This window comes from Syzygium oleosum, unplaced genomic scaffold (assembly GCF_021117445.2).
Source record: "Syzygium oleosum isolate NSW1041296 unplaced genomic scaffold, Sole_v2.1 Sole_v2.01, whole genome shotgun sequence".
In the NCBI taxonomy this organism is placed as follows: Eukaryota; Viridiplantae; Streptophyta; class Magnoliopsida; order Myrtales; family Myrtaceae; genus Syzygium; species Syzygium oleosum.
The window spans coordinates 4731986-4754429 of NW_026607485.1; the positions used below are offsets into that span (position 1 = coordinate 4731986).

At 43.6% G+C, this 22444-nt stretch overlaps 2 protein-coding genes and 1 pseudogene across 2 annotated transcripts; all 3 read right to left on the reverse strand.

Annotated features, from left to right (window-relative positions):
* Window positions 1-2151: 2151 nt before the first annotated feature.
* LOC115666973 (peroxidase 27-like) lies at window positions 2152-3885 on the reverse strand. Its single transcript, XM_030588615.2, has 4 exons — window positions 3612-3885; window positions 3223-3408; window positions 2828-2993; window positions 2152-2644 (listed from the first exon to the last, which is right to left on the reverse strand). The coding sequence occupies exons 1-4, from the start codon at window positions 3834-3836 to the stop codon at window positions 2238-2240; spliced, it is 984 nt and encodes a 327-aa protein (XP_030444475.2). The 5' UTR covers window positions 3837-3885; the 3' UTR covers window positions 2152-2237.
* A 7545-nt stretch (window positions 3886-11430) lies between these two features.
* On the reverse strand, window positions 11431-13267 carry LOC115684771 (peroxidase 27-like; annotated as a pseudogene).
* Window positions 13268-18180: 4913 nt separating this feature from the next.
* On the reverse strand, window positions 18181-22025 carry LOC115684763 (calmodulin-binding receptor kinase CaMRLK). The gene is made up of 2 exons (XM_030609634.2): window positions 20305-22025; window positions 18181-18861 (listed from the first exon to the last, which is right to left on the reverse strand). The coding sequence occupies exons 1-2, from the start codon at window positions 21770-21772 to the stop codon at window positions 18227-18229; spliced, it is 2103 nt and encodes a 700-aa protein (XP_030465494.2). The 5' UTR covers window positions 21773-22025; the 3' UTR covers window positions 18181-18226.
* Between the last annotated feature and the right edge of the window lie 419 nt (window positions 22026-22444).

Here is a 22444-nt window from a genome sequence, read left to right on the forward strand (position 1 = left end):
ATAACTTTGGGTTAAAATCATTATATCTAAGAATATAAGGGTATGCGTTCCAATTGAAATGCTTCAAGTGGCCCTAAGTAGATAGCTAGGATACAAGTGACCTCATAAGATTAGCTAGAGAAAGATATTTTGATTCAAATGAAAGTTGGCTTCTTCTTGGCCAAGTAAATTGGTAAGTTATAAGGGCATTCATTGCTTTAATAAATAAAAGGGTAAGTGTTCCAATAAAATTGATTCATGTGCCTCTATGCTAATAGCTAGAGTGCAAATGGCTTGATATCATAAGCCAAGAGAAGATATATCTATATGACGAAGAGAATGCTTCATTTCATTTGGCCAAGTGTGAGCAATAATCATTCCAAGCATTAATAAACTAAAGCCAAATTTTATGAGGCAATGCATGACCTCATCACTACCAAGCTCCGTATCTATAAGTAGAAAACATGCAGGGGATTAAATAGTTAGAGAGACAACATAATAGGTCCAATCACTTTAAAGCTTTTTGGCTACGAAGCAGAGACAAATAGGGCACTGCAACTGCATCTTAGAAACTGAAGTTCTCAATTCAATCGGTTTTCTTGGTCAAATATTGCATATACCAGGTACAATATCTTTAATCTAATTTGACTAGTCGTGTCTAAGAAACATGGTTGAGGCTCATGTGAAATTCGTCTATGGATAAAGCTTATCAATGTTTCAAATATGTATTGATGTTGTAGTCATGACTAAATAGTGATACTTTGCCTTATATGTGAGTCAAAGTTCATTAATTCGAAGTACATGCCACCTATTTGATGAAATGACCGACTGAAATCAAAATGCATGTTTATTGAAGGAAATAAGTTTAATAGTCATTTTGCATAGGATGTTTTGCTGTCTTTGTATCGAGTTGATTGATAGGGTGATAATTCAAGTCAAATCAGCGGTGGCATCACATGGTTCTTTTTACAACAAACGAAGTAACACCTAACGCATCTAGGTCATAACAAGAGCAATGCATGAAATTGAGGCTCTCCATTTTGGGTGAAAAAATACAATAAAAATGCCTCTTTTTTGTTTGTTTGTTGAGTTGGTTGTGCATTCCATGTAGTCTTTCATAGTTCAATTGAAGAAAAAGAAGATTATAGTGTAAGAGCAAGTTTCAGAAGATCCGTTTGCTTATCGGGACTACAACACAAGCATACCTTTTTGTCATGTTCGCTAAGTGCCGACCATACAAGCAAATAGGGACCACACAGTTTGTCATGTTCATTGCAGAATCTCAAAGTCAAATTGGGTCACAACTAGATTATGGGTCAATCGGGTCTTGGTGACCGTCGAGCGACCTTCAAGTGAATCTGCAAGAAGGTGTTAGTCAACTTGAGCAAAATCCTTCGATTTGAGTTGAGACGAATCGAATTGGGTAGATAACAGCTAGGGTTCTTCGCTTCTCGCTTGGTTTCTTCGCTTGGTTCTGTGGATTTGGGGCAAAAACGAAAGAGAGGTGAGCGACGCCGTTTGAATGTTCTAGGGTTTTTTTAATTGGAAACAAGAACAACGCCGTTTAATTTTTTGGCATCCACGTCATTGCCGGTCTGGCCACATTGGTCGGCTGGCGGTGACTAGGAATCCACGTAAGCATTTTCAGGCAAAATTAGCCGAAAGGACTGAATTGGAACTATGTCAAAAGATTTATAATTAAATTGGCAAAAAAAAAAGATTTAGGATTAAATGAACACAAATAAAATAGGTTTAGGACTTTTCATACACTTTTCCCAATTCTAAAATAATATAGCCAAATAAAAAAGTTATCTTCATGGTATATGAATTCCTCATTCAATCATGGAAATGCAGGACAAATTCGTAGGACCAAGCCGCGCATGATTCTCTCTCTCTTGATTGCGACTTTCGCAAGTTGTGGTGAAAACGCCTGGACATTGACTCATAAAATGTAGACGGTCGGTCGACTGACTATTCCGCCAACGTATTTGACAACAACTCATCATGAAAAAGCATGTCCAAATCAATCAAACCTCGATCATCAAATGAGAGCGATCATCACTTTCTTCAGTTTAATTAATCAAAGGGAAATACACTTTCTAAGTCATGTGCATGCGAAGACACCGGTCAAGATTAGACGGAGAATTTCCGCATTAGCTACATCTTTCGCAATTACTTACTATCGACAATTGTAAATCGACAATAATGGACTATTTCAAATTATTCCAAGCTCCATCGTGTGTCCTCCTCGTCGACCCTTAGTTAACCTTTGCACACACTTTCCTGACTTCACCGGCGGTTCCGGTGAGCACGCCAATCCGACCCATGTTCACCATCGACACTCCAAAGTCCTTGAAGAAGGTGGATCCGCCGGTCCTGATCTGGAGGTCAATGTACGCCTTGGTTCGGCTATCGTCAAGAAGTGAGGCGTCCGAAGTGAAGAGGCCTCTTCTCTTCGCGATCAGATCAAAGTACTTGATGTCGAACGTCCTCACGCTTCCCGGGTCCATCTCGACGAGAGTGGTTTGATCATTCGGCTTGCACTTGAGCTTCAGCCTCGCTATGTAGTTGGGGTCGAGCTTGGGGTCGGCGTCACCCTTTCCAGTGAAGTTGTAGAGGCGGTAGGCGAAGGAAGAGCAGTGTGAAGTTCCAAGGGTGTGCCCACCTGGGCAAAAGGAAATCAGAATTAGCACGATCTAAGCTTACGAATTACGTTTTCTTGATGTATTGCCGACTGTGTTTACGAATCTTTCACTCGAAATACTGTTTTTTCTCTAGTAATTTATGTCGATTTCCACAAAATAATTGGCAAAGCATACGAAGCAATGAATGGAGATCAGGTGTTTACCTGATAGGACGACAAGGTCCTTCACACTGAGGCCTTTCTTTGCAAATCCTGTTCTCAGAACTGTAATGTTGGACGTAGCTTGTATCAAATTGTGAAGTGCCTCTTTCATGCTAGAAACCTTCCCATCTCTTCGTCCGGTTTCCACATCATAGGAAAGTCCTCCAGTCTAAAGTGACCAAAAAGGAAAAAACAAAAACCAATTCCCATATTAATGTGTTCTCACAAAGAAAAATCATCGAGTTTTGTCGTGCGCACTTTGAAAATAGGACTAGTTTTCCAATGAGATAATATAGATTGTTTGTGAAAAGGGAGATTTCTACTGATGTCATATGCATTATAATGAACATTCGAATTGAAAAGAATAGATAAAGGAAGCGACGTATGCATATGCGCACCGCGACAACGACATCTCTAGCGACAATGGCCACGATGTCGGCGCACGAAATGGTTCCGGGGCATGCCTTCTCCAGCGCCGTCTTGACTCTGTCGATTACTTGGAAACCTCGAAGGTTGAGATTCGGCTTCGCATCCTTCTCGGCTTGATGGGTCGAAGAGTTCAACAGTATTGAACCTTCACAACCCTGTGCGAAAACCCCAGAAAGAAACGTTATTCAACTGTGAGTTCATGCAGGAAACAGTTCGTGTCCTGTTTAATGGCTGTTTAGCAGATAATTCGATGAAAATAAGAACCATTCTTTTGAATCATTAGACGGGTGCTCATAAAATAGTACTCTTCCCAAGCACAAGCAGGAAGAGAAGTACGTGTGCTCATTCTCTCGCTTACCCTAACGAAACAGTCGTGAAAATGCAACCTCAAGAGAGGGCCGGAGAGGCTCGGAGCGACGGACATGACATGTCCGATGACCTCCTTCACGATGGCCTCTGCATTAGGGCATGTCTTCCGGTAAAACCCTACTTTGAGACCCTTGCCATGAGCGACCTCAGGGACAAGAGACAAGAACATCAGCTGAAGCATCAAACAAGACAAGAAGAGCTTTGGACAAGCCATGGCTTAGTGTTTTTTTTTGTGGATGTTTTCATCGGCAGACCGCTTTGGCCTTTATATACACTTTATGGGCTGCAATTACCACGAAAGTTCATCATGCTTTTTTTATATGCAATATGCATGTTCGTATCCACGTTCTTAATTGTTGACACTAGATTTTGCTAGTCCAGTAAGCCAGCATGAAGTATAAATGGGCAAAAATAGCATTAACAACAAAAATGGACAATTAGGTGAGATAATAAATTATTAAGAAAATATTTTTTTATTTTTGATTTTTTTTATTAATTTTTCTTATTCCTTCTTCCTAAGTTGGTCGCCAAGCCTTGGCGACCGGCCACAGGCGCAGGCCGGCCTGGCTAAGGCTGCCTTGCCAGCCCTTGCCTATGGCATGTTGTCGAGGTCCGGCGACCAGTGGAGGAAGAATGAAAAAGAAAAAGGAAATAATAAAATAATTATTAAATAATGTAGGACGACCGGCGTCCACATTAGCAATTTCCAACTAAATGAGATTTTCCTTATCAAATAACCAAAAATAATTTTTAGATCATTTTCGGATCTCGGTCAACATTAGAAGATATTATCATTTTCCTAAGAAATGACTTCCCAGAAAACATATTCCAGAAAATGTCACATTTTCTGTGAAATAAATAAAGCCTTGGTATAGTCTTTCTCCTACTTTTTCGATTAATTCCTTCACATTTCATATTCTTCCGAGAATAAATAGAAAATATTATTATTAGACCGACCAGTTTTGTTTCTCTTTCATGTTTTTGAGCTACAGTGAGAGTAACGATATATTGTGAGCTATAAATTCTAGAAAGAGTAGGCCTCACCATAATTCTAATTATTTATTATTTTTTACCCAAAACAGACCGTTATTCTTACAGTTATTAATTACAGTCACATAAGCATTTCTCCTCTAATTTTCCACGTATTTACACATGTAGAAAAAGGGTAATTTTTTTTTTTTTGGTCAGGAAAATTTCGAGTATGCTGGAATTAAGAAAGCAGTTGCCATCGTGGGAAAACTTTTCTTTTTTGGTCGAAAAAAAAGAAGACGAAATGACAATAAATACACATATCTTTATCAATAATATAGCCAAAAACAAAATAAATAAAATAAAAAAGTTATCTTCATGGTTACATGAATTCCTCATCCAATCATGGAACATGCAGGACAAATTTGCGGGACTAGGCCGCACGTGATTCTCTCCCTTGATTGCCATGCAATTTCCACACGTCGTGACGAAAACGCCTGTGAATTGACTCACGAACCGACTGGGACAATTCCGCCCACGTATATGACAACAACTCGGCATCAAAATGCAAGTCCAAATCAATCAATCTTCGACCATCAAATGAAAAAAAATCGATTGCTCTTATAATTATTTTTGTAATTTTTGTACAGGTAAAAAATATAAAACATTGACTTGGCAAAGGTCAACAGAAATCCTCTTTCTGAGCTGGGTGGATGTGAAGTCACTGGTCAAGAATAGCAGGAGCATTTCTTCCCATTTGCTCCATCTTTTCTCAATCACTTCTCAAGAATTGCAAATCATCCACCGGTTCGCATTATTTTATGCTAAAAATAATATGACGCTCTAGCCAATTGAAGTTCGTGCAGGCGAGCTGCAGCCTGCGATCCGAACCGAGGATTGGTTCTCAGACCTGGTTCATCCTAGCGGGATCGCAACCCTTTTATCCCGGCCATTGGCTCACGTGTCGTGCAAGACATTAGGGGCATGATGACTCGACGGCATCCCACAATATAATTTTGCTATCAATCCGATCACCGTTCACATTTTTGCTTTTTCTTATCGACCGATAGATCCCCATGACTTCAACTTGTCGTCTCTGTCGAAAAAGCGACTTGAGCATTTGGCACAACACTTATTTAACATGATATCAAAGTACTAATAAATTCGTTTAACATGAGATTTAGTTAGTTAAAGAATGAGGATAGTATCTTATAATAAAATCTTTCAAAAAATGAACACTTTACTACATATTCCTCTCCTTTTTGTTTTCTTTAAAGAAAGCCTAATTCCAAAATAAATCCAACAAAGCCCAGTCATCAAAATGCATGTCCAAATCAATCAAACTTCGACCATCAAATGAAAAAATTGATTATTATTATTATTATTGTTATTTTAATATTTGCGGGTTTCATTCAACATATGAACAGGTAAAAAATATATATATTGACTTGGCAAAGGTCAACAGAAATTCTCTTTCTAGGTTGGGTGGTTGTGAAGTCACTGGACTAGGTTGGGTGGTTGTGAAGTCACTGGTCAAGATTAGCCGGATAGTTTCTTCCCATTTTCTCCATCTTTTCTCAATCACTTCTCAATAATTGCAAATCATCCATCGGATCGCATTATTTTATGCTAAAAATAATAGGGTTACTACCACAAAAACCTTAAAGTAGTATGCATGTGATAAATTTACCCTAAACTAATTTTTTGATCACAAAAAACTCCAAACCGGTACGCCTGTGACAAATTTACCACGAATTAACTTTATAATTACTAAAAACTCCAAACTAGTACATCTGTGATAAATTTACCCTCCAAACTGTTACCTGTGATAAACGGAGGATAAAACCTCAAACTGGTACACCCGTCAACTGCCATGTGTCATCCAACTCATAAATTTAACTGTAAAATTTAACGGAAACTAACGGAGGGTAAATTTATCATGAATGTACCAGTTTATGATTTTTTGTGATCAAAAAATTAGTTTGGGGCGAATTTGTCACATATGTACTAGTTTAGGATTTTTTATGGTATTAACCCAAAATAATATGACACTCTAGCCATTTGGTTTCATGCAAGCGGCTAGCAACCTGCGATCCGAACTTAGGATGGGTTTTTAGAACTAGTTCACCCTTGCGAGATCGCAACCCTTTTATCCGGGCCATCGGCGGGCGTGTCGTCCAAGACATTAGGGGCACGATGACTCAACTGCATTCCACAATTTAATTTCACTATCAATCCAATCACCATTCACAATTTTTTCTTTTTTCTTTTTTACCGATGAATAGATCTCTAAGACTTCAACGTCTCTGTCTTAGTGGAAAAAAATCACTCTGAGGATTTGGCACGATGCTTACTTAACATGACATCAAAGTACTAACAAATTCATTTAACGTGAAATTCAGTTAATTAGAGAATGATAATCTTGATACATGGAATTTTTATGCTTGGACAGGAATTATATCTCAAAATAAAATGTTGCAAAAAATGAAAACTTTACTACATATTCCCCCCATTTTTGTTTCTTTAAAGAGAGCCCCATTCCAAGATAAATCCAGCAAAGCCCAGAGCAGCAGATGTGCATGCAACATCGATATTCCTTTCATCTCTTTTGGCAAAAACAAAAAGGAAAATTGCAAAACAAAATAGCAAAAAAAAAACGAGAATAAAAATTCATTCAAAGGAATAAAGGCGGCCAAAAGGATACAAAAAACAAAAAAGCAAAAGAGAGAAAATTATATAAATAAATAAATAAGAAAAAGATGACGATAATTGAAGGGGGAAAGGGTGACGAAAGGTGTCGCAGAAGAGACGAGCAATAAGTGGGATTCTCTCATCTCCTCCGTGTTCACCTAAAACAACATCATCTACCCTTTTTCTTTTTCTTTAATTTAATTAATAATTCTTTTAAATCTTTTTTTATTTTATTTTTTACTTTAAGATCTTGTCTGTACATATGGCCCAGAAATCAAAATGCCACAAACAACAAATACCCAGTATGGACAACAAGCCGTGGTCCAAATTGAAATGCAATTGCCCAAAAACACAAACAAAAAAGAAATCGACCCGAATCTTGTATCACGTGACACACTGACGTGATGTAGGCAAATCAATCGAGAGTTTTCCTTCGTTCGATGGACGAGACCGATTGATCAGGAATATCACGGCAATTCCCGTGCCACCTAATTTTGCCATTCGGGCGACCTGCGCTGGCATTGTGCGTCCGGTGAACCCCGAGTTTGAGCACTTTGATAGACTTTCGACTTGTCAACTCAGCTGGGGGCGGATGTCCTAAAGGATACCCATGACCTGTTGCATGGTGGGCCACTTCCCGGGCGACTCTGCTGTGCACAAGTACCTGACGCGGAGGCACTCCACCATCTCGCTCACCGAGCTTCCATCGATCGGGAAAATTACCAAAAAAGTCCTAAACCTTTTGAAATTGTGCCAATTCAGTCCTAAACCTTTTTTTTTTGTCATTTCAGTCCTAAACCTTTTACAATTGTGCCAATTCAGTCCATCTAGCCACTTTTGGCCGGCCGGCGCTGACGTGGACGCCGGCCGGCGCCCGCCGGCTAACGTGGCATTATTTTAATATTTTTTTTCCTTTTTTTTTTTCCTTCTTCCCCCTGGCCGGACTGGCCAGGGGGAGGCTCGCCGGCCATGGCTAGGCCGACCTCGCCGGCCATGGGCGAGGTCGACCTCGCCCGGCCATGGCGAGGTCGACCTCGCCCTGCCATGGGCGACGGCGAGGCCTCGACCTCGCCCGTGACCTCGCCGTCGGCTGGGTGAGCTCGACCTCGCCCAGTGACGGCGAGCTCGACCTCGCCCAGCGACGGCGAGGTCTCGCGACGGCGAGGTCTCGCCAGATCTGGGCGAGGCCTCGCCGTCGCCCATGGCCGGCAAGCTCGGCCTCGCCATGGCCGGGCGAGGTCGGCCTCGCCATGGCCGGCGAGCCTCCCTCTGGCCGAACCGGCCAGGGGGAAGAAGGAAAAAAAAAGAGGAAAAAAAATATTAAAATAATGTCACGTCAGCGCCGGCCGGCCAAAAGTGGTCGGATGGACTGAATTGGCACAATTGTAAAAGGTTTAGGACTGAAATGGCAAAAAAAAAAAGGTTTATGACTGAATTAGCACAATTGCAAAAGGTTTAGGACTTTTTTGGTAATTTTCCCTCCGTCGATCCTTAGCCTCCTCTCGAGCGCCTCCTCATCGTGCCCTTCCCTCACCATCCTCCTCGCCCACACCAAGGTCTCCTCGCTTCCTTTTCTCCCCGTCAACAACTCCACCAAGATCATCCCGAAAAAATAAACGTCCGCCTCCGAGGCGGGGCCGGCGCGCTCATTTCCCCCCTCCTCGAACTGTTCTCCCCCGCTTCCGAAATTCTGGATCCCAAAGTCAGAGATCCGAGGCTCCAAGTCGTCGCCGAGAAGGACATTGGAGGCGACGAGGTGGCCGTGGGCGGACCCCGCATGGTGGAGGTAGGCGAGTCCCCGTGCAACCCCGACGGCGACTCGTTGTCGCTCGAGCCAGTTCGCCTTCTCCGGGAATGACGACTCGCCACCGGGATGCTCCCACATGTCAATGCTCCAGTCCTCCACGTTGAGAGCCCCGGCCGGGAGCTCGTGGAGCCATTGGCGCTGGTCCCCGTTGGGCATGAACTCGTACAACACCAGCTTCTCCTTGCCTGCAACAACTCATAGAGAAGGTCTATTATAATTCCTCATCATATTACAATACAAAGCAAATACCCCAAAAAACTCAAACTCTACCCTGTATACGACACCAATGCTCCAAATCTTTTGTCACTAAAAATCCTAAATTTATCCATTGTGAGACAAACATCCCCAATCCTTTGCTATATCACAAAAAACCAAAGCTTATTCATGGGCATAAGAGAATTATCTCCTTAAAGCAAGAAATTCAGCAACACATAAACAATATTGATAGTAGGGGTGAGCATAGTTCCAGACTAGAACCTGGAGCCTAAGAACATGACCAGTGGAAACCTGTAGGATCCAGGTTTCAAGGTATGCAGGGTAGGTTCTAGATTCCAAAATTGGAAAACCTATTTCGACGAATAGGTTCCTGGTTTTAGGTTTCTAGGTAGGTAGAACCTGAAACCTAAATAAGTTTTTTTGTATTTTTTCTTGGTCTATGTTTTCGCATGATCCTGCGGTATTTTATGGTGTTAGATGATGAGTGTATAATCCGAAACCACTAGTCTGAGCTTTCATTTTATAACTTGTTAATGTTTCATATTATTCGTGTGTCTAAATATAAGTTGTGGTTAGTGGATCATAGCAATAAATCGTGGTCATTACAGGTTATGATTCACTGCAATTGTTCAATTAATAATACATGTGGAACCTAGGTAGACATTAGAATCGACCCTCGAACCTGTGATAGAGAAGGTTCCAAGTTCCAAAAAATGAGAAACATATTATCATGGGAGGAACCCTATATGGAACATGGAACCGCTCACCCGTAGTATCGATTCACGCAATGACTTCTCCTTTTAATTATATTTATTTGAACCGTAATCCCAGGAAACTAGTAATTGGTATTCTCTTTGGTTTATGACAAGCTTGTTCGGTATTATTGCATTCATTTTCATTTTGTTTAACTAAAAATGAAATTAAAAAAAAAAAGAACTTGTTAGACCCTGAAACCTGTGACAGAATAGGGTCCAGGTTCCAGGTTCAGACGGGTAGGTTTCAAGTTCCAAAAAATGAGAAACTTGTATCCGATGGTAGGTTCCAGATTTCATGTGGAATATGTAAGGAACCTGGAACTGCTCACTCCTAATTAATAACTCCTTTGATAGGGGGCGGGTTTGTCAACTTCAAGGGGAGAACGAGAAAGCGTGGAAGCAGGAGGAGATGTATTGGAGTATGAGATCCATAATCAATTGGCTTAAATGGGGTGACAAGAACACCAAATTTTTTCATGCGACCACTATCCAGCGAAGACAGAGGAACAAGATAACTACGTTGCAAAACTCGGATGGTGAACGGATCAGAGATCAAACCCAACCGAAGGAGATGACAGTAGATTATTTTGAGAAGTTATATCAATTAGTTGGGCGTCGAGATTTTCAGCCAATGTTATCCCAATATCCCCAGGTGGCTTCGAAAGAGATGAATGACAATTTAGTGGCTGAGGTAACTATGGAAGAGATGCACGAAGTGGTTTTCCGGCTCGGGGCTTCCAGAGCTCCTAGGCCGGATGGCCTCAATTGGGTTCTTTAACCAACACCACTGGGCGATTATAAAGACATTTTCAAAGCAGTAAAAGGCTTCTTCGTTTTCGCAAGGCTGTAACCAGATTTAAATAGGACTTCAATCTCCTTAATACCCAATACACCCAATCCATTAAGACTCGAACAGTTTCGCCCAATTAGTCTGTGCAACTTTATCTATAAAGTTATCTCCAAGGTGACAGCCAGTCGTCCGAAGCCTTGGTTGCCAAACCTTATTGCGACAAAGCAAAACACCTTTGTGAGCGGGAGACAAATTCAAGATAACATTCTGGTCGTGCAAGAGGTGTTCACCAGCTTAGAATTAGAAAAAGAAAGAGGAAATTTCAGCCGTCCTGAAGCGATATGCAAAAAGTTTTGTCACCGAGTTGAGTGGGACTTCTGGAGGCATGCCTAATCAGAATGGGGTTTCACGACCAAGCCGCACATGATTTTCTCTCTCTTGATTGCGATTTTCGCAAGCTGTAGTGAAAACGCCTGCAAATTGACTCATAAAATGTAGATGGTCGACTGACTATTCCCCCAACGTATTTGACAACAACTCATCATGAAAACGCATGTCCAAATCAATCAAACCTCGATCATCAAATGAAAACGATCGTTACTTTCTTCAGTTTAATTAATCAAAGGGAAATTCACTTTCTAAGACGTGTGCATGTGAAGTCACCGGTCAATATTAGCCGGAGAATTTCCGCATTGGCTACATCTTTCATCAATTACTTACTATCGACAATTGTAAAACAATAATTACAATTTCCAATTCCATGCTCCATCCTATGTCCCCCTCGTCGACCCTTAGTTAACCTTCGAGCTCACTTTCCTGACTTCACCGGCAGTTCCAGTGAGCACGCCGATCCGACCCAATTTCACCATTGACACTCCAAAGTCCTTGAAGAAAGTGGATCCGCCGGTCCTGATCCGGAGGTCGATGTACGCCTTGGTTCGGCTATCTTCAAGAAGTGAGGCATCCGAAGTGGAGGCCTCCACTCTTGGGGATCAGATGGAAGTACTTGATGTCGAACGTCCTCACGCTTCCCGGGTCCATCTCGACGAGAGTGGTTTTGTCATTCGGCTTGCACTTGAGCTTCAGCCTCGCTATGTAGTTGGGGTCGAGCTTGGGGTCGGTGTCGCCCTTTCCGGTGAAGTTGTAGAGGCGGTTGGCGAAGGAAGAGCAGTGTGAAGTTCCAAGGGTGTGCCCACCTGGGCAATAGGAAATCAGAATTAGCACGATCTAAGTCTACGAATTACGTTTTCTCAATGTAGTGCCGACCGTGTTTATGAATCTTTCGCTCGAAATACTGTTTTTTTCTCGAGTAATTTATGTCGATTTCCACAAAATAATTGACAGAGCGTACGAAGCAATGAATGGAGATCAGATATTTACCTGATAGGACGACAAGGTCCTTCACACTGAGGCCTTCCTGTGCAAATGCTTTTCTCAGAACTGTAATGTTGGCCGTAGATCGTATTAAATTGCGAAGTGCCTCCTCCATACTAGAAACTTTCCCATCTCTTCGTCCGGTTTCCACATCATAGGAAAGTCCTCCAGTCTAAAGTGACCAAAAATGAAAAAAAAAAACCCAATTCCCATATTAACGTGTTCTTCTCACGAAGAAAAATCATCGAGTTTTGTCGTGCGCACTTTGAAAATAGGACTAGTTTTCCAATGAGATAATATAGATTATTTGTGAAAAGGGAGATTTCTACTGATGTCATATGCATTATAATGAACATTCGAATTGAAAAGAATAGATAAAGGAAGCGACGTATGCATATGCGCACCGCGACAACGACATCTCTAGCGACAATGGCCACGATGTCGGCGCACGAAACGGTGCTGGGGCATGCCTTCTCCAGCACCGTCTTGACTCTGTCGATTACTTGGAAACCTCGAAGGTTGAGATTCGGCTTCGCATCCTTCTCGGCTCGATTGGTTGACGAGTTCAACAATATTGAACCTTCACAACCATGCGGAAAAACCCCTGAAAGAAACGTTATTCGACTGTGAGTTCATGCAGGAAACAGTTCAGTGTCCACGGACGGATCTGGAAAAGCATGTGGAGGAGCCAAATGCCGTTTGTTAGAATATAACTTAAACCATTCTCTTTAGTCATTAGACAGGTGCTCATAAAATAGTACTCTTCCCAAGCACAAGTAGGAAGAGAAGTATGCGTGCACTCATTCTCTCGCTTACCCTAACGAAACAGTCGTGAAAATGCATCCTCAAGAGAGGGCCGGAGAGGCTCGGACCGACGGACATGACTCGACTGATGACCTCCTTCACGACGGCCTCCACATTAGGGCATGTCTTCTGGTAAAACCCTACTTTGAAACCCTTCCCATGAGCGACCTCAGGGACAAGAGACAAGAACATCAGCTGAAGCAACAGACAAGACAAGATAAGAGCTTTGGACAAGCCATTAATTGCTTAGTGTTTTTTTGTGGATATTTTCATCAACAGACCGCTTTGGCCTTTTATGTACACTTTATGGGCTGCAATTACCACGACAGTTCAGCTAGTTCGTACGAGCCAACTTGGCAGCTAACTCCTCCATGATTTTTGTACCGATCCATGTTCTTAATTGTTGATTCGACCGAAAAAAAAATGTTCTTAATTGTTGAGACTTGATTTTGTTAGTCCAGTAAGCCGTCTTGAAGTGTAAATTAGGTGAGATAATATGTTTCAATTTTTTTTGATTTTTTTAAATATTTTTTATGTTTAATTTTATTTTCTTCATTTTTCTTATTCCTTATTCGTAAGCTAGTCGTCGGGCCTCGGCGACCGGCCACAAGCATGGGCCGGCCTGGCTAGGGCTGGCCTTGGGCTCGCCCATGGCGTGTTGCTAGGTCCGCCGACTGGCGGAGGAAGAATGAAAAAGAAAAAGAAAGAAAGAAAAAAAAACGATAACTATTAAAAAATCGATTAAAAAAATCACAAAATTTGTCCACGTTAGCGCGATCGTGCCATGTAGCACGGCCAGCATCCACGTTTGTAATTTCCGACCAAATGAGCTATTCCTTATCGAATGACGGAAAATAATTTTTAGTTCATTTTCAGGTCTTGGTCAAACACCGGAAAATATTGTCATTTTCCTAAAAAATGACTTCTCAAAAAATATTTTCCAGAAATGTCAGATTTTCTGTGAAATAAACAGAGCCTTGGTATTGTCTTTCTCCTACTTTTTTTGATTAATTCCTTAGCATTTCATATTCTTCCGAGAATAAAATAGAAAACTAATCTGATTGGACCGGCCAATTTCATTTTTTCACATTTTTTCTTTCTCGGGTCTCTCCAATTTGGGCTTTGTTAACATAACGGTCTTTGGGCTACTGTGAGAGTAACAGTATCCTGTGAGCCATAAATTCTTGAAAAAGTAGACCCCGCCACAATTTCTAATTATTTGTTATTTCTTTTTGGGCCACGTTTTTTCCACTCCTTCCATAGCTAATAAACTCCCTATTTTAGTGTTTTGACCATATTATCCTCCATGGGTCCCGCTTTTTCAGCATCCTCTCATATTATTCTATCAAAAGTGTTCTTTTTTTTCTCTCCAGTGTGATGTCCCTTTGGTTTCTTTATTTTTCTTTTGTTGTGGGTCCTACCTTTCATCTTATCTCTTTTAGCAAACGATGTTGGTTGTTACAATGGAGGCTCGTTACACTTTGACGTTGTGGCCTCCTCGTTGAACCCCAAGGGAACGGCGACAGGAGTAGAAGGCACAGGCTCGGAGCGGTGTTTGAGGAAGGGGGAGACAACGTCAGGGATGAGGGTGTCAAAGTTATTGGAGGAGGTGGTGGTAGTGGTGACGGGTTTTGGTGTCGGTCTTGGTATCCCAAGAGTAGGCCTCGGTGAACTAGGAGTGGATGAAGCTTGGACGATAAAAGATCCATGGGTGAACGCTCGCCATGTGGTCGAACGACCCAATTGATTGATTTCCCTCTAATTGCTCTCTCTCTCTCTCTCTCTCTCTCTCTCTCTCTCTCTCTCTCTCTCTCTCTCTCTCTCTCTCTCTCTCTCTCTCAAGTACCAGAAGAGTTTATTGAGGTGGTTAAAAGAATAGTTTGTGTGGGTGAGGGAGAGTGAAGTAGGGAGAGATGAAAGAGAAGAAATGGTATACTGAGGGCGAGATTGTGGGAGATAGAGTCAAGAGCAGTTAGCTAAAGCAAAGATTACTCTCTCTCTCTCTCTCTCTCTCTCTCCTCTCTCTCTCTCTCTCTCTCTCTCTCTCTCTCTCTCTCTCTCTCTCTCTCTCTCTCTCTCTCTCTCTCAAGTACCAGAAGAGTTTATTGAGGTGGTTAAAAGAATAGTCTGTGTGGGTGAGGGAGAGTGAAGTAGGGAGAGATGAAAGAGAAGAAATGGTATACTGAGGGCGAGATTGTGGGAGATAGAGTCAAGAGCAGTTAGCTAAAGCAAAGATTACACGATATGTCTATCACGGTGAACAAGAAGAGGAAGAAGAAATGGAGAGATCAAAGCCAGAGAAAGAGAGATAAGAGGAGGAGGACTACGATGTTGGTGGTCTTGTAGTTCATGGTCATAATTCGGTTGACAATGATATGTTGGGAGTCATGTTGTCCAGGTCATAATTCAGTAACTAATGAAGAAAACAAAGAAGCAGAAAAACATCAAACCTAGCAATGAAATGTCTCTAATTGCTTCCGATGAGAGAGAGAAAAATGAAATTTTGACTTTGAAGCTTCTACTTCTTTTTCCCTTTCTTTCCATCTTCTTAGCTAATTGGAAAATGTAAATCATATTTGGAGCGGAATTGAGAAGAGAGAGGGTTATATTCATTGATAGATAATTGATGAATTACCACCAAGAATTAAACCATGATCAAATTAAATTTTTTTTTGTCGAATCAGATTTAATTAAGAGGAATAAGAGAGGGCTAGAATTACCTCCAAGAGAGAGAGAACAGATAGAATTAAGAAGGAGAAGGAAGGTGGGACCCGCAAGAAAAGAAAAATAAAGAAACAAAGCAATGGAGGATGCTGAAAAAGTGAGATCCACATAAGATAATATGGTCAAACTACTGTTATAAGGAGTGTATTAGCTAAAAGGGAGTGGAAAAAGCACGACTCTTCTTTTTTTGTGAGTTAAAACAAGTTGTTATTCTCACGGTAGATTAAGGACAATCATATAAGTATTTCTCCTCTAATTTTCCACGTATTTACACATGTAGAAAAAGGATATGTTTTTTTTCTTTTGGTCAGAAAAATTTCATGTATGCTAGAATTAAGAAAGTGGTCGCCATCGTGGGAAAACTTTCTCATTATAGAAAGATGAGAAGACAATAAATGCACATATCTTTAACAAAAATATAGCGAAAAAAAAAAGTTATCTTCATGGTTAGAGTTAATACCACGAAAAACTCCAAATTTGTACGTCAGTGATAAATTTACCCCAAATTAATTTTTTGACCACAAAAAATCACAAATTGGTACACCTGTGACAAATATACCTTCCGTTAAATTGGATTAATATCACGAAAAATCACAAATTGTTAAACATATGACAAACAAAGGAGTAAAATCCTAAACTAGTACGCCCATCAATTATCATGTGTCATCTAACTAAATAATTTGATGGTAAAATTTAATGAAAATTAATAAAAAAATAAATATATCATAAATATATCAATTTAGAATTTTTTGTGATATCAATTCATGTTTACGTCATCCAACCATGGAAATGCAGGACAAATTTGCAGGACTAGGCCGCACGTGATTTTCTCTCTCTTGATTGCCATTTCCGCACGTCGTAAGAATGAAAACGCCTGTAAATTGACTCACAAAAAAGTAGATGCCGACTTGACAAATTCCGCCTACGTATTTGACAACGACTCAGCACCAAAATGCATGTCCAAATCAATCAAACTTCTGATCATCAAATGAAAATTCGATTATTATTATTATTATTTTAATTTTTGTGGGTTTTCATTCAACAGATGAACAGGCAAAAAAATATATAATATTGACTTGGCAAAGGTCAAAAGAAATTCTCTTTATAAGTTGGGTGTATGTGAAGTCACCGGTCAAGATTAGCAGGAGCATTTCTTCACATTTGCTCCATCTTTTCTTAATCACTTCTCAAGAATTGCAAATCATCCATCTAATCGCATTATTTTATGGTAAAAATAATATGACGCTCTAGCCATTCGAGTTCGTGCAGACGAGTTGTAGCCCGCTATCCGAATTGAGGAACGGGTTTTCGGAACTAGTTTGCCCTAGCGGGATCGCAACCCTTCATCCTGGCCATAAACACGTGTGTCGTCCCAAGACATTAGGGGCATGATGACTCGACGGCAACTTGCAATTTAATTTCGCTATCAATCCGATCGCCATTCACAATTTTTTTTGTCTTTTTCTTTTCATCGAAGAATATACATATCCGTGACTTCAATGTCTCGCCTTTGTCGAAAAAATGACTCGAGGATTTGACACGATACCTATCTGACATGATATCAAAGTACTAACGAATTCATTTAACATGAAATCTCCATACTTTGACAGGAATTATATCTTATGACAAAATCTTCCAAAAAAATGAAAACTTTACTACATATTCCCCTCCCCCTTTTTTTTTTCTTTTAAAGAGAGTCCAATTCCAAGATGAATCCAACAAAGCCCAGACCAGCAGATGCGCATGCAACATCGACATTCCTTTCATCTCTTTTGGCAAAAACAAAACCAAAGAAAAAAAAAATAATTCGTTCAAAGGAATAAAGGGGGCCAAAAGGATACAAAAACAAAAAAGCAAAAGAGAGAAAATTATGTAAATTAAATAAATAAAAAAAGATGACGATAATTGAAGGGGGGGAATGGTTGACGAAAGGTGTCGCGGAAGAGACAAGCAATAAGTGGGATTCTCTGATCTCCCGTGTTCACCTAAAACCACAACATCTTCCCCCACATACTCCCCACCTAATCTCCTTAAAAAAAAAAAAAAACTCACCTCATACCCTTTTTCTTTTTCTTTTTCTTTAACTTAATTAATATTCTTTTCAATCTTTCTTTTTTCGTTTTTGGACTTTAAGATCTTGTCTATACATTTGGCCCAGAAATCAAACTCCCACAAACATCAAATACCCAATATGGACAACAAGCCGTGGTCCAAACTGAAATGCAATTGCCCCAAAAAACAGACCAAAAAAAAAAAAAAAAATCGACCCGGATCTCATATCAGGTAACACGCCGACGTGATAATCAGCGAACCAATCGAGAAGTTGCCTCCGTTCGAGGGACGAGACTGATTGATCGGGAATATCGTGGCAATCCCTGTGTCCACCCGATTTTGGCATTAGGGGGGCGAGTCGTGTCGGCGCGGCGCGCGCGGCGAAAACCCGAGTTTGAGGACTTGAATAGACTGTCGACTTGTTAACTCAGGTGGGGGCGGATGTCCTTGAGGAGACCCACGACCTGCTGCATGGTGGGCCGCTTCTCGGGGGACTCCGCCGTGCACAGGTACCCGACGCGGAGGCACTCCGCCATCTCGCTCACCGAGCCGCCGCCGTCGACCCTCAGCCTCCTCTCGAGCGCCTCCTCGCCGCGCCCTTCCCTCACCAGCCTCCTCGCCCACGCCAAGCTCTCCTCGCTCCCTTCTCTCCCCGTCAACAGCTCCACCAAGATCATCCCGAAGAAGTAAACGTCCGCCTCCGGGGCCGGACCGGCGCCGGCGCATTCAATTCCCCCCTTCCCGCTCCCGAAATCCTGGATCCCGAAGTCGGAGATCCGGGGCTCCAAGCCGTCGCCGAGGAGGACGTTGGAGGCGACGAGGTGGCCGTGGGCGGACCCCGCGTGGTGGAGGTAGGCGAGGCCCCGGGCGACCCCGACCGCGACGCGGTGCCGCGCGAGCCAATTGGCTTTCTCCGGGGAGGACGTCTCGCTGCCGGGATGCTCCCACGTGTCGGTGCTCCAGTCCTCCACGTTGGGCGCCCCGGCGGGGAGCTCGTGGAGCCATTGGCGCAGGTCCCCGTTGGGCATGAACTCGTACAACACCAGCTTCTCCTTGCCTGCGACAACTCGTAGAGAAAGGTCAAATTCATTCATACCCCCCAAAAAAAAAAGAAAAAAAATTGCTCAAAATGATTAAAAAGTCGCCTAATTAAAGGTCTACAACAACGATAATTTCCTCGCCATATTACAATACAGAGCAAATACCACCAAAAAAATTCGAACTATACCCCCAACATGACACAAATGCTCCAAATTTTTTTGTCGCTAAAAACCCTAAATTTACCTGCTGTGAGACAAACATCTCTGACTTCTTTTGTATAAAAAAAAACCAAAATTTATACATGAATATTTTTAAACTTACATAAACCAAGGAAAAAAGACAAAAGAAAAAAGAGAAATGGGAAGCTTGAATTCTTCTCATTGGCAATGCAAAATCTAGGGACGAGAGAGAGACAGAGAGAGAGAGAGAGAGAGTAAAGATCTGATCGTGATCCGAAAGTGTCATCATGACCGCCGTGCGCCAATCGAACGTGGCTCGACAGCGTCCGTCCGGCGAGTACGACGAAAACGAAATCGAAATCGAAAATCGAAAATATTTTTTTTTCTGGAGACCCGTGACCGGAATTAAATACACGGTTGGTGGGTGCAGGAGAGGCCCGATGCTCGAATGAAATGAATGCCCCCCTGTAGAAAATATCTTGCAGTGCAGTACTTCGTCGCAGCACCCGGCTCAGAAAGATGGCAATTTCACGGGGGTACAGAAAGTCAAAAGGGGTCGTCAATCAATGCGCCGTTCGAAACCGATGCCGATGAAATCCTAAATCTTCGCTCGATGTTTCCGGCGGAATCCTTCCGGTAAATTTCCGCCGAGAATCACTAACATGGTATCCAGTCGTCGCCAACGACGTGGACAGCACAGGTCGGCGATTTCAGGCGGCAACTGGTCGGAAAGAAGGTTATATTGAAATTTCGGGCGAAAGTTTATGATTGCAGGTCTATGTTTGTTTCGTTTTTCAAAAAAAGACCTTTTGTATCGATTGAAAAAAATGTATGGGCGAAAATATTTTTATCGTGCCGAAATGTTTAAGCATAATTTGTTATTGGTAATGGAAACATTTTCATATGACTAATTATTTCAAGCCATACAATCGATCATTTTTAGGAAAATATTTTTTAAAAATAATTCATTTTCCGTGAAAAAAATCGAGCCTACGTTGGTAAAATTGAAAAGTTTCCGTATAGTAAATTTATGACTGATTAGGTAATTATTCCTCGTAAATACCAATAATCATTTTTAGAAAAATATTTTTCAAAATAATTCATTTTTTCGTGAGAAAAATCGAGCCTACGTTGATAAAATTGAAGAGTTTTCGTACAACAAGTTTAGAATCGATTAGGGTAATTAATTATTCATCGTAGATACCAAAGCTTTTAAAATAAGCTGACGAATTAATAAATTAAAAACCGCAAAAAGACATGCAACAGTCGTTGTCACGTACCGGCAATGCAGTAGCCGGAGATGGGCAACAGGTTCGGGTGCTTGAGCTTCGCGAGCCCCTCGAAGACCCTGGCGGCGCCGCCGTGGTCGACGGCCCTGGCGCCGTCGAGCACCCTGATCGCCACGTGGAGGTCCCCCGGCAGCACCGCCCGGTAGACCGGCCCGCACCGCCCTTCCCCGAGCAGCGACTCCCTCCCGAACCCCGACGTGGCGGCGATCAGGTCCCGGAAGGTCAGGCTCATCAGCGGCTTCTCGAACATCACCACCGCCGCCGACGACGGCTCCCTTATGTCCGCCACCCACGCCGTCCCGGACTCCGTCTCGAACGCGAACGGCCCGGACGCCCTCTCCATCCTGAACTCGGGCCGGGCCGGGCCCGATATCGCCCACTTGTTCTTCCTCCTCGCGATGGCCCTCCTCCTCCTTACGCAGGCGCAGCAAGCGGCGGCGAAAGCGGCGGCGACGACCAGGGACGCCGTCGTCGGGGCCAGAATCAGGGCCAGCCGCCTCTTGCGCGGCTCGGGTCTCTTGCTCGCGGATAGTTTCGTGGTGGGTCGGGGAGCCGGGCGCGTCGAGTTGCGGTGTCTCGTCGCCGGGGTCGGGGGCTTCGGAACGTCGTCTTCGAGGACGAGGTTCGTGCCGGCGTGGAGGAACGCGGAGTCCCCGAACTTCCGGCGAGTCTCGGGGCCGACCCGGCCGGTGAAGTCGTTGAGCGAGACGTTCAGGAACGCGAGGCCGGCCAGCGGAGGGAAATCGTCCGGGAAGACGCCAGTCAGCGAGTTGCTCGAAAGATCCAGGTATTTCAAGGACTTGAGGGACGAAACGGGTCGCGGGTCGCCGGAAATGTTGCAGCCCGAGACGTCGAGCCGCTCGAGCGCGGCGAGCTCGGAGAGGCCGAGGGGGAAGGCCCGGAGGTCGTTGCCGGAGAGGTCGAGGACACGGAGGCTCGAGAAGAAGCTCGAGAAGTTGCCCAAGTTGGTGAACCTGTTGCGGGACAGGTCGAGGACCCGCAACGGAGAAGACGACGAAACGTTCCGGGGGGCCGCGTCGAAGGCGACGCCGCCGCCGAAGCGGTTCGAGGAGAGGTTGAGCTCGGCGAGGCTCGGGGCGGCGGAGACGAACCAGCCGGGGACCGAGCCGTGCAGCGAATTGCCCGAGAGGTCGAGGACCCGCAGGCCCTTCATGGCCCTCAGGTACTTCCACGCGACGGTCCCGCTCAGGTTCCGGGAGGGGAGGCGGATTTTGTGGATGGGCGAGGAGCAGGCGGAGCCGGGGCCGGAGCGGAGCCAAGAAGAGTTGAAGCCGGAGACGGAGGCGAAGGCCCTGGAGGCGAGATCGTGGTCGTCGGCGGCGGCGGCGGCGGCCGTCGCGGTGGAGGTGTTGCTGCACGCCGAGTCGACGAGGACGAGCCACCCCGCGAGCGCGATCAAGAACGGCCCGAGAAGGCCGCACCCGCCGATCATCCCCATCTCGGAGCTTCAGGGGCTAGCGGTGGCTGCCGTCGGCGGCGGCGGCGGCGGCGGCATGGAGAGGGAGAGAGATGGTGGCGGAGGAGCTTTATGGATGGTCGTCGTCGTCGTCGTCGGAGGTGGTGGTGGTGGTTTTGGTTTTGGTTTTGGTTTGGCTTTTGACGTGGGTCGTCAGCGGTAGTGAAGTAGGAGGGAGGAGGTCAAGCAGTCTAGCAGGGAATTTCGTCAAAAAAAAAAAGAGAACTTCCTCCGTGAAGCCCCCGCTTTCTTTTCTTTTGATATGGAGTGGAGATCTTTCTTTTCTATTTCTCTCTTTTCCTTCCTTTTCTCTCTATGATATTGTCACCTCACCTACCGCCTCTTAAGGGCTGAACTTATTAAGTTCCCAAGAAGGGCGGAGCCAAGATCTAATTACTCTCTAATCATGGACCTCCCACTCTTCTTTCCCCACCCACCCCCAACAAGCAAAAAAAAAAAAAAGGATATTTCGACAGCCCGCTCCTATGCCCTCCTACACAGAAATTTCCCGCGAATGTCGCCGATCATCGAACGAAGCGATCTGATGTTGACTGGTCCGGCTGACGTGCGCTGTCGATCGTCCGATTGGTTATTCAGCGAGGTGCTGAATCGTCGAATTGAGCGTGGCGAAGCTATCGTGCTCGAGCCAGCTGG